At 39.7% G+C, this 11,096-nt stretch overlaps 1 protein-coding gene across 1 annotated transcript; it reads left to right on the top strand.

Annotated features, from left to right (window-relative positions):
- Positions 1-1,801: 1,801 nt before the first annotated feature.
- si:ch211-223a10.1 (putative ZDHHC-type palmitoyltransferase 6) lies at positions 1,802-10,207 on the top strand. The gene is made up of 10 exons (XM_053332848.1): positions 1,802-2,092; positions 3,499-3,634; positions 3,726-3,836; positions 3,933-4,065; positions 5,992-6,170; positions 6,355-6,428; positions 6,584-6,746; positions 6,851-6,933; positions 7,100-7,290; positions 8,715-10,207. Exons 1-10 carry the CDS (start codon positions 1,972-1,974, stop codon positions 9,204-9,206), a joined length of 1,683 nt encoding a protein of 560 aa, XP_053188823.1. The 5' UTR covers positions 1,802-1,971; the 3' UTR covers positions 9,207-10,207.
- The last annotated feature ends 889 nt before the right edge of the window (positions 10,208-11,096 follow it).

Genomic DNA, 11,096 nt, shown 5'->3' with positions numbered 1-11,096 from the left:
AAACAAGTGGTTATTTGATTTTCGGTTTGAAATACAAAATTTTAAATTGAAATGAGAGCTGTTTTTCTTTTTACTGGTCAAAAAGGGATGAACACAACTTAAAAAATGGTTTGATTTTCTTCAGAATAGTAAAAAAATAAAATTACTGGCAAACAAAAACAAAAGATTACCTGTTTCATATTCTGAGATCGGATGAAATCCTATCTAGTGTCTTACTTTTTTTTTTTATTGTCAACAAATCCTCAGTTTATCCTCATTATCAAATCCACTCTGCTGTAATACATTTTCACTGCTAACTTACACCCTGGCAGATTCTCACATAGCATGCACACATGTATGATAACAGCTGGACGTCAAAAATAGTTTATAGCTTCCGGGTTTACTTCCAGCGAGGTATAATGTGTCATTTTAGTGCAGACGATCCCAAACAAACAAGACAACCATTAAATTGAACGTGGCATAAATTGTGGATTCTGTAAACCATCTTGTTCTTTGCCAACAGTGTGAGTACAGGTCACAAGCATAACTTTCTTAAAATGACCCAAAGAAGACCAAACTGTAAGTATCCCTGTTAAAAAGGCTGTGCCCCTGTGCACCATTCGCTTAATCCTCTCATGTCCGACACTGTCCTGTGCACGTCAACGCATCATGGTAACTGCGTGACTGTACCTGCAGAATGAGACACACCTCAATGACACAGATGAAGGCACGACGTCTAATGGACATTTCTTTTAGTGTGTGAATACTTAATACTTACTTTAGTGTGTGTAATACATAAATATGAGTTTAATCGAGTTATGTTCTGTTAGAGAGTGTCGCCATGAGAGCTAGCTGCCAGGTTGTCATAGGCTGCAATACTTTATGAATGTTAGTTATTGTATCATGCTGGTTAAATCTGTATGATCCCCTCAGAATATGAGAAAACAGGTAATTTTTTGTTTGCCAGTGATTTCATTTTTCTTATTATTCTAAATATTAAAAAAAATAAAATAAATGTCTGCTCATCCCTTTTTGACCACGAAAAAGAAAAACAGCTCGTATTTCAATTTAATCTTTTGCAACGAAAATCAAATAACCACTCTTTGTTTTGTTTTTCCTGAAAAGAAAATCTAATGACCAAAAGATACACGGACCATCTACAAGCTGTCAAAAACCTAGCTTACACTAGTCAAACCACTTACCAGCTCAAGTAGGATTTTCCAGTAGATATCCGATGTATTGACGTTTCTCGAGTAGCGTTACTCCATAGTGATAGTAATGATCATAAACTTCACAGGGTATAACCATAGACTGTGGGTATAACCTTTGCACGGACCGTAAAAATTAAAGAATCCTCCTTTTAGGCTATAGACACATAGCTGGGTCCAGGTTAAATTGAGTTTTTCTTCCCTGTATTTCCTGATGAGAAGAAGACCACCAGAGAGGGCGCCCAGATAGGCATAGGTGCACTTGCTATTTAAACAACTGCGCGCACTGGACAATTGGATTGGAAAATTACAATTGAGACGGGCGTAGGGCTGATTGTGTTGATAGCTTTTGGAGGAGCGAATAGCCTCGTTTTCACGTGCTTGGGTTAATTCTCGTAAGTTATTAAATTTTGATGGAAATCTTTTTATATATATATAAAACAATGATTCGTTAAATGTAACATTATTTGATTTGGCCGCCTCTATACATATCTAACGAAACTAAACCAAACATTTAGGCGTTTATTTATTGAGACAGCGTGTTTTGGTGACGCTGATGACATCGCCTATCACGTGGGTGAATGTAACCAATGAGGTGTCCAGGGCGTGTTCAGAGCTATCAGTTTAACACAATGCAGAGCTCCGTTACTTTGCTGCGAAATATGATCTCCCTGCTCGCTTTACAGCATGATGTTGTAGCGCTTCGTTAGAGGATCTGATTTTGTTACCGTTTACAGTTTAGGTCGGTGGAAAATAGCCTGGCCGCTTCCGTACAGCCGTCATAATGCATCCGGTGCCTGTGTGCTCCGTCGGTGGTGGAGACATATTTGACTGTATACAGAGAGGAAATGTTGAACAGTGTATACACTTCATTCAAAATTATCGATCAGTCCTCACGCAGAAAGGTAAGAATAAATAAGGTAGAAGAGTATGGAATCCAGATGTGTATCGGGTCAGTGATGCTTTCTTCAGTGGTAATATTTGAAGTATTATTGTGAAACATGCAGGCCACAGTCAGCCTACTTCCTATTGCTGTTGCCAAGATAAACATAGTTTTAAACCCTTAATTGTGACTGATGGTGATCTAATGCTCATTATAATGCAGAAGACTGTGCATGGACATGTTTTATTGGAAGAATTCACAATGTATACCCATGCCATTCCTCTGTAGTACACAATTTATCATTTGAATTTAAGCTTGTACGATAATAATAATAGTGGGTACATTAAAGGATGAGTTCACAGTTGTTTCCACTCTTTCTTTGCACCTCACACTGACTATGAAATCTACATTTATATTCATCTATTGTACTGTTGTACTAACTTCCAGTTCAATGTTTGTCTTGTAAGGTGTTCTTGAGTGCTTTGAAATGTGCCTATTAATACAATGCATTATTATTAAAACTACAGTCAAGTTCCTGTATGAATATTGAAATAGGTTTTTATGACCATAATCATTCCTGTTCATACTGGATTCCCTCTTATGTGTGTACAGTGTAAGTGATGGGGACAGAAATCTCCAGTCCTTCTATGCAAAAATGTTTATCTGAAGCTAATATGAAGCTTCAGCTGTCCAAATGAGACAAATCAATTAGATATCTTCCAATGTTACAGTCTTTTAGTGCCCAGTTCCCCTTTTTGTTCCACTGCAGCTCAACAGGGAAACATTGTTGCACTGCAGCGCAACAGGGAAACATTGTTTAGGAAGCACACAGAGCTAAAAAGACTGTAAATGTGGCAGATATCCACTAGATATGACTAACTCAGACTGTTGAAGCCTCATATAAGCTTCAGATAAACGTAATGTATTTCTGCACAAAATGACTATATGAGCACACTTTGGATTTTGTCCCCATCAGTACATTTGAAGGGGATATTTTAATAGCCAGTAGCCATGAGGAATGATTGCAGTGAGTAAAACCTCTTTCACTGTTTTTAGACACCTTACTGTTGTTTTAAGACTGACTTCAAACATTGTGAACATGAACCTTTAATAACATTTTGAGTCATAGTCCATTGTCTGTGATTTTGTCACATTGCAAAGGGGAAACCTAATCTTGCTGCAGCTTCTCTGGGAGATATCTGGTCTGGCACAAATCTAGATGGACAAATCCTATGACAACAAAGCACAAAGTCACATTGTGCCAAAGGGAACCCTAGCTCAGACTCCAGAGGGTTTAGAGCGATCAACGGGCTGACAGGCCATGCATTTGTGTCAGGCTTCCATTGTTTGTAACAGAGACTGTAGATCACTATGAAGGTCAGCATCCTTAAATCTGACTGTGGTGCGCATTTGTTTGTCTTCATCCAGGCTGGGGTGGTTTCACCTCGCTCCACTATGCTGCCCTCCATGGTAACCGTGCCCTGGTTGACCTTTTCTTAAGCAATGGTGCTGACCCTAACATGACATGTGATGCAGGACAGACAGCCTTTCATTTTGCCTGCAGGTAACAAGTAGTTACTGTTTTAAGTATCCAATGTTAAACATGCATAGATTATTCTCAAGGTGACATGATGTGATTGCTATCCATCTCTCAGGCAAGGGAATATCTATATAATTCACCAAATGATGCATTATGGAGCTGATTTGCGCCTCATAGACCTGCAGGGAAAAACATCATTGCATCATGCTGTCACTGGAGGCAACATGTGAGTCACATCACAATCTACATTTATCCTCAGTGTCACCACAGTGACACAACCACATATTTATGACGTTGACTCACTTTGTATTATCTTTTCCAGCATTGCAGTGCACTATTTGTGGGAGACTGGGATGTTCCGGTTTTCAGACACAGACATGTACCAGGTTACACCCCTTCACCTGGCTGCATCCACTGGAAACACAGAGGTGGTCCGATACCTGCTCAGAGACCAAGTACGATACAGTCGTCACTCACTCAATCAATCTCATGCTCTAGCCATTTACATGAAAAAATATTTTGGTTTGTACATTGAATCAAATGAAAATAATGTAATAAGTTAATGATAGATCATGCTGCCAAATCCACTGGGAATTAAAGCAAAACAATGTGCTGTAACTGCTTTAAGTCACTTTTATCTCATTATTTTCTTTCTGAACCCATACATTTACATTATGGATAAGTCTCACTCTCTATTTTCTTACTTCTTCTCTTGGCTGTTCCTATTAGGGGTCATCACAGTGGATCATCTGTTTCTGTATCTTCCTTTATTGGACTAACTACCTGCATGTCCTCCCTTATCCATAAACCTCCTCTTCAGCCCTCTTCTTTTCCTCTTGCCTAGCAGCACCATCATTAGCATACTTCTCCCACCAGCATGTCTTCTCTATGTCCAAACCATCTCCAAACTGTCCAACCTGATACACTAATTCCCAATCCTGTCCATCCTCTTTACTCCAAATGAAAATCTTACTACCATTAACTCTGCCACCTTGAACTCCACTTCCTGTCATTTCATCAGTGCCACTGCCTCCAGAAATCACCCCTGACAATCTTCTCCACCCACTCCAACCTGCCTGTACTCTCTTCACCTCTCTTACACAGTCCTTGTTACTTTAAACAGAACATCTTCCTTCACTATCTCTACTCCTTGTATCCTCACCATTCCTCCGTCCTCCCTCCCATTCACACAGATGTATTCAATCTTTCTTATACTGACTTTCATTCCTCTTCCCCACTGTGCATACCTTCGCCTGCTCAGGCTCTCCTCGACCTGCCCCCTACTCTCACTACAGATCACAATGGCATCTGTGGACACCATAGTCCTTGGAGACTCCTGCCTGATCTATTACATCAAACTTTCCATCACCATTGCAAACAAGAAAGGGCTCAAAGTCTTTATGTAATCCCACCACCACCTGACAGCATTCATCATCACACTTTCAATTTCCAGCTTTATACTCATCACGTCGTCCAACACTCTCTTCACCTCCAACACCAAACTTGACTTCCTTCAGGATTACCCCTGCCCCATTTCTCCTCCCATCCATACCATGGTTGAACAGTTTGAACCCACTCCTGGCCTTGCTCCCCTTTATCCTAGTCTGTTACACACAGTATATCTACCCTCCTTCTCTGCATCATATCAGTTAGTTATCTCCTTTCAACAGTCATAGTGTCAACTTTCAAAGTTCTAACTGTCACCTCTGCACTCCAGTTTTACCCTCCTCTTCTGCTGTCTCCTGTCCTCCTTCTCCTTGCTTTCCCCCAACAGTGGCATACAGTAGTTTCCACCAACATCTTCCTGGTCAACAGTACAGGGTGGAGTTACATTTGTCAGGTGGTTCATGCTTGTCAGTGGCAATTGTTTAGCTGTAACAACTTGATAAACCAAATGTATGCAGGGCTGTCTTTTTTTGAGATTTTTAATGTTTCTGCTCCCCATAAATTGCGTGCAGCTTTAAAGAAATTAAACTGTGGTTTCCGATTTACACTGAGCTGCCATTCTATACAATTAGCTACATTGAATGCAATCTTATAAATAGCTCAGCAATAAAAAATTACTTTTAGCTCTATGGGGATTTTTGTGGCTGTAGTTTATGGTGCTGTGTTCCATTAAATTGAAGCACTTGTTGAGTATTCAATGGCTGGTTCACATTAACAGTTTATTGCTAATGAGATAGTAACTGAAATATAACCAGAAGCAGAAATAATTCATCCACATAAATGTTACCAAACCCCAGAAAGCCTCTTTGATTCAAAGATAATCTTAACCCCTATGCTTGGGAATTGATCAAAGATGAGATATGTCCTGAGGTGCTTTTGTGAAACAGTGTAGGTCAGATCTTTTAGCAACTGTGTGTGACAACTCTTTGTTTCAGAGATGTGCTGTGGAGGCTGTTGACCAGCAGGGAGCGACAGCGCTTCATGTCGCAGCAGAGAGAGGTGGTGTAGAGGTGTGCTGGACATTGCTGCAGAGAGCAGGGTGCAGGATGCTCCATGAGAAGAACCACAGCGGCCTCACACCACTGGACCTCAGCAAGCAGGGGAAAACATTTCGGTGAATCTGCTGTTTCTAGAAATCTATGGAAAAACACTGACTAGCAGGCCACAGCGTGGGATAGTAACAGTCCTCACTACCTTCAGAATATCCAGTCTGTTTGCTTTTACAGATTATTTTTTTCTCCTGGGGTCGTGGTGCTGATTAATACATTGCTACACTGTGTGTTTTATTTTTTTTCTAGACATCAGCAACTCACAAAACTACTGAGTCGGTACATTAATGAGCCAATACACCACAAGCCCAGAGAGTCTCATGGTAAATATTACTGTTAGTTATATTACTTATAGTTTTAATACATTTATTTTGCAATGAAACAAGGATGATGATGATAATGACAGAAATGATGAGCACACACTGTAGTTTCAGTGCATGCATTTATGTGTTGATTGTTGTGTTTCTTTTCTCACCAGTTTTGTATTACTGGACACTGCTTTTTCCAACTCTGAGTGGAGCTGCCATTCTGCTGATAGCAGCCATGTTGGGAGGCTACGGTGGGCTAATCTGTGGCTTACTCTTCCCCTGGCTGGCCAGAAGCATCTTCATGCAGTACCACCGCATGACCACATACCAAAGGTTTGACAGAAGTTGTGGTATATCTGAAAATATGTAACAGTTAGTCAACATATTTTACTGTCCATTATGTCTTTTTGTTCAGATAGCAGCTGTCTTCCTTCCAGGTTACCCAACCCAATCTACTTGGGAACCCTCATAGCCGGCATAGTCCATTCCTTGCTCTGCTTCTATGGAAGAATAATGCCTAATATCCTTTACATTAAGTCTTCTGCCCATGAAAAAAACTGGGAAAATTCCTTTTTTTTTTTACCCTTTGACTGTTTATTTTTTTGCATCAAATTTTGCCCACCCAAGTAATCTAGGATTTCATGCATGAAAATAAGAATAAGAAGTTCTTCCTTAACCTTGTGAATGTGTATGGCCAACCAGCGCCCTGGTCCAGGTATCAATGGTCCACTTCTCCCTAGTCTTTGGTTTGTTCTGTAAGGTTCTGACTCAGGACCCTGGGACATTGGACAGAGCAGATGCAGATCCTCGGTTCTCCTGTATCGCTAACCTAGTGGAGAACAACCAGAGCCCTCATAGGTTCTGCCCGTACTGTGAGGTAAGACATCTATACGGGGCAGGGTTCAGGAGGCATTAATAGGTGCTATGTGTTTTCCATACCCCCACATCTACATATCTATCAAGATATCTAGCTATGTTGCTGTCTGTCTAGATCTAGAAATTTGTACACAGATTCGTCCGTTAAAAATGCTCTTGACACCCACCAGCTAAAATCTGAAGAGGTCCTGTACAAAGTAATGTCACTTTAATTTCCTGGTGATGTAGTACCTGTATTGAGTGAGTGTGTCTCTGCAAGTTGATTTTTTTTTGTATTATTAAACCAGAACATTCACTTACAACTCCTACAGCTTCTGCTGATCCCACTGCCAGAGCAGTTTAATATTGGAACAATCACCACTTGTAGTGGTGTTGGTACATTCATAAAATTGTGAAGTTGTATGGCATTCTCATGGCAACTTAAAATACGTAATAGGATTATTAGCATTAGTGTTGACGATAGATGCCAGACAATCTTCAATCTATAAATATTTTCAAAAATGTTCTTTATATTTCAGGCCAAATTTCTGTCAGGTCTCTATAAAATCAAAAATAATTATCCTCATACATATCTCCAACACATCATATACCACTGGAATGCCACTGCTTCCAGTATACTGTTTTCCCATTACACAATGCAGGATTGTACCATATTGAGGAATATCTCTGTGCATAAGGTGACAGTTTATATAATCTATGAACTGTGGTCCAGACTTCTCTACAATGTAAAAAACATGATTCAATGTATGTAGTTTCTGAGATAATGTATCCATAGGATTGAATGGTGAACACAGTTTTGACTCGGTATCTACCCACTCTACTCTTTCTTCATCCACCTTCCAGTGTTTCATTCATTTGGCGGCTTCAAAGAATAAAGCATAGGGTTGAAGGTTGGGCAGCCCTAATCTTCCATTTTCTTTAGGGGCACATAGTTTGCTGATGATGATTCTTGGTCTTTTTCCTCTCCATAGCAACTGTTAAACCCAACCTAACATCATTGATATGTAATTAAACTGGGGAGCTATTGTCATTTTCAGAACACTAATTTTACCCCATACTGTTACTTTCAGGTTTTTTTCCATGTATCTAGATTAATTTAAACCTTATGTAATGGATTAAAATTTAACAATAGAATTATTCCAGATCCCCACTTAATCAAGTTCCAAGGTATTTCATTCATTCCTGTTTGAAGTAAAAATGTTGTATCATATACAGGTATGGCTGACAAAATGCAGATACTGGCATGGCCTCCGATTTATACCACTTAATAGCATAGCCTAAAAAATTTGGGTAAGGGTAGTCAGATTATTTTGTGATAATCAAAATCTTTGTGGAAAATGTTTAAGGTGCACTTGGACTGGATCATTAAAAAGGTAATAACTAGCATGTTCCTCTCCTGCCCTTCCATCTTTGCCTTCTTCACAGTTGTTTCAGCCTGACAATACTAAACACTGCAAGCTATGTGAGGTGTGCATCAAGGACTATGACCACCACTGCCTTTTCCTCAACCGGTGCGTTGGCAGGGGTAACCATCGTCTCTTCCTCGTCTTCATCCTATCCATGGTGACAGCGCACCTTCTTTTTGTTGCCACGGCAACGAGCTACCTGTACAAAATGTCTGCTGGCAGGCATAGCTTGTCATTGGGGCTCACACTGTTGGGGGAGGAGTTCTGGGTCGTGGTCATGATGATTATGAATGCGCTGACACTCCTGTGGGAGGTGTGGCTACTGACCGAGCAGTTTGATTCCATCGCCATGGGAACGACCACCTATTTTAAACACTATGAAAACTCGAAAACTGTGCGACAGAGGTTACCGGGACAGCGTTGGGTCACAGTACTGTCGTTTCTGCTGGAGGGACAGAGATGGCGGGGCAGCGGACACACAAGGGAGGACAAAACTGCCATAGACATTTAACACATTTATCAGTTTGTGTTGTTTGTGTTATCACTTACAATTATAGTTAAACAGTTTACAAAATCATCTGTGTGCACTCAGATTTGTGATAGTGTCCTCTTTAGATTGAATAATTCTCTAACACCATATAACATGTTGTACTTGAATGTAAAATTTGGTTACATTCTAATATATTTTAATATACAATAGGCTATAGAGTAGATATATCTGCAGTTTTGTGGCTAGCTAAGAGTTAAGACTAGTTTTTTGTGCCCTCACAGAACACTTTAAGATAGTAGTATTATTAATGAACTTGTTGGTTTACATTGTTCTGTATAAAATACTGGATATTTCTAGAACTGTGTTTTAGCAGGGAATGCCTCTGAGAACACTGCTCATATTGACACCTGTTTTTATATTCCACATCAGTATATTTTTTAAATCTTCCTTGAAAGTGTGATATGGTGTAAAGCATAGTTCATAGTTGCAAAGATTTCATAACATTAGCTTGCACTGTGGTTAGCTGGCAATGATAGTTAATAGCAGGTATTGGAAGACTTTGTTCCAAACATAATGTCGTTACATGTCTGACTTGCTCCCTGTCATTTGTACGTAACATGACTCTTCCTCTGCTCTCACTAATGGGACTCTTTTCATGCCTCCAATTACAAACACTCATTTCCTATGTGTCCCTGACGACCATATTTCTAGATTATAGATGATGTTCTCCACACCCCTTAGAGTCTGGTGTGTCTGGATTATGTGAGCAGCTACATCATGTGATATAAATTAGTTTCTACAGTACTGCCTCTATTATACATATGGATAAGTTAAGATGAATGCATGTAAACCTTAGAAAATGAGAGTATATATTGTATTTCTCTGTTACTGGATCACTGGCTGCCACTTGTTGATATTCTAATATATTTTAACATGTACCAATGTGTTTTATTTGTGTTGACACAGTATATTTAGGTTTCCAGGATAATACCTCATATTTGTGCCATGATGTTTTTATGCTTTACGAAAAATAATATATTTATTAAAGAAAATTCACAAACAGCTGTCATTTATAAACAAAAAGTAGTCTTTTTTTAACCACTGCTTAGCTAGAGAGAAGCAGGCCTTCAAGAGATTTTCAAATCTAAAGCTTGTGACCTTCCCCCTTTGTTACATAGGCAAATCTATTGCTCTCTTGTCAGCAATAGAAATGTACAGTAATAACATCTGAAGGAGAAACTCATAATATTTTTACACAGAGGTCAGCAGTTTTCACTTCTCCATCAAGGCAGCTCACTTCCTGAGTGAGAGACAGACATAGAGCATAAGAGGATACGGCACAGCTGTTTAGTTTTTGAAGCGGGACCTATCACAGTAGCTGACAGGGACTGTGTGAAACAGAGAGTCTGGTCTCCAAACTGAGAGTCATCTCGTCTGTCCATCCAGGATGACATGGCAAGTAGTTGCATGACTGTCTTTATTTCCTTCCTTCTATCAGAGACATTCACTTCAGCATTCCTCAAGCACACGTCATTGGTGTGTTAATGATGGCAACTATAGTAGCCCTTTCTCTTAAGGTATGTGAATGTCATTTAATTGTTTCTCTGCGCTTATCAATTAAGTATAGGGCTGAAATTTCAGTATTGCCATTGTGCAGGCTGTGAAAGTGTCTGTGTGTGGCTCTAGAGGTGGCCCCAACGGAGAGTGATAAACTGTGGAGACGCGTTCACTGCCATGAAACCATCCAAGACTCAGACCGGTGACACATGGAAGAAATTGTCAGGTAAAGCACATTTTTTACATTGTTTTGTTATGATGATCATTATACCAGGCAAGATGTTTTTTGTTGCCAGTGATTAGTGTACCTGGGTTAGGGTTAGGCCATCATCCACAAACTTGCAACTCCTTTAT

Source organism: Scomber japonicus, chromosome 14 (assembly GCF_027409825.1).
Source record: "Scomber japonicus isolate fScoJap1 chromosome 14, fScoJap1.pri, whole genome shotgun sequence".
Lineage (NCBI taxonomy): Eukaryota > Metazoa > Chordata > Actinopteri > Scombriformes > Scombridae > Scomber > Scomber japonicus.
This window is presented reverse-complemented; position numbering and strand designations above follow the sequence as displayed.

Excerpts from the sequence above, each read along its gene's own strand:
- si:ch211-223a10.1 (XM_053332848.1), top strand. The coding sequence starts at position 1,972 with ATGCATCCGGTGCCTGTGTGCTCCGTCGGTGGTGGAGACATATTTGAC. Across the intron at positions 3,635-3,725 it reads GCCTTTCATTTTGCCTGCAG|GCAAGGGAATATCTATATAA; the intron begins GTAACAAGTAGT and ends TCCATCTCTCAG. Across the intron at positions 3,837-3,932 it reads GCTGTCACTGGAGGCAACAT|CATTGCAGTGCACTATTTGT; the intron begins GTGAGTCACATC and ends TATCTTTTCCAG.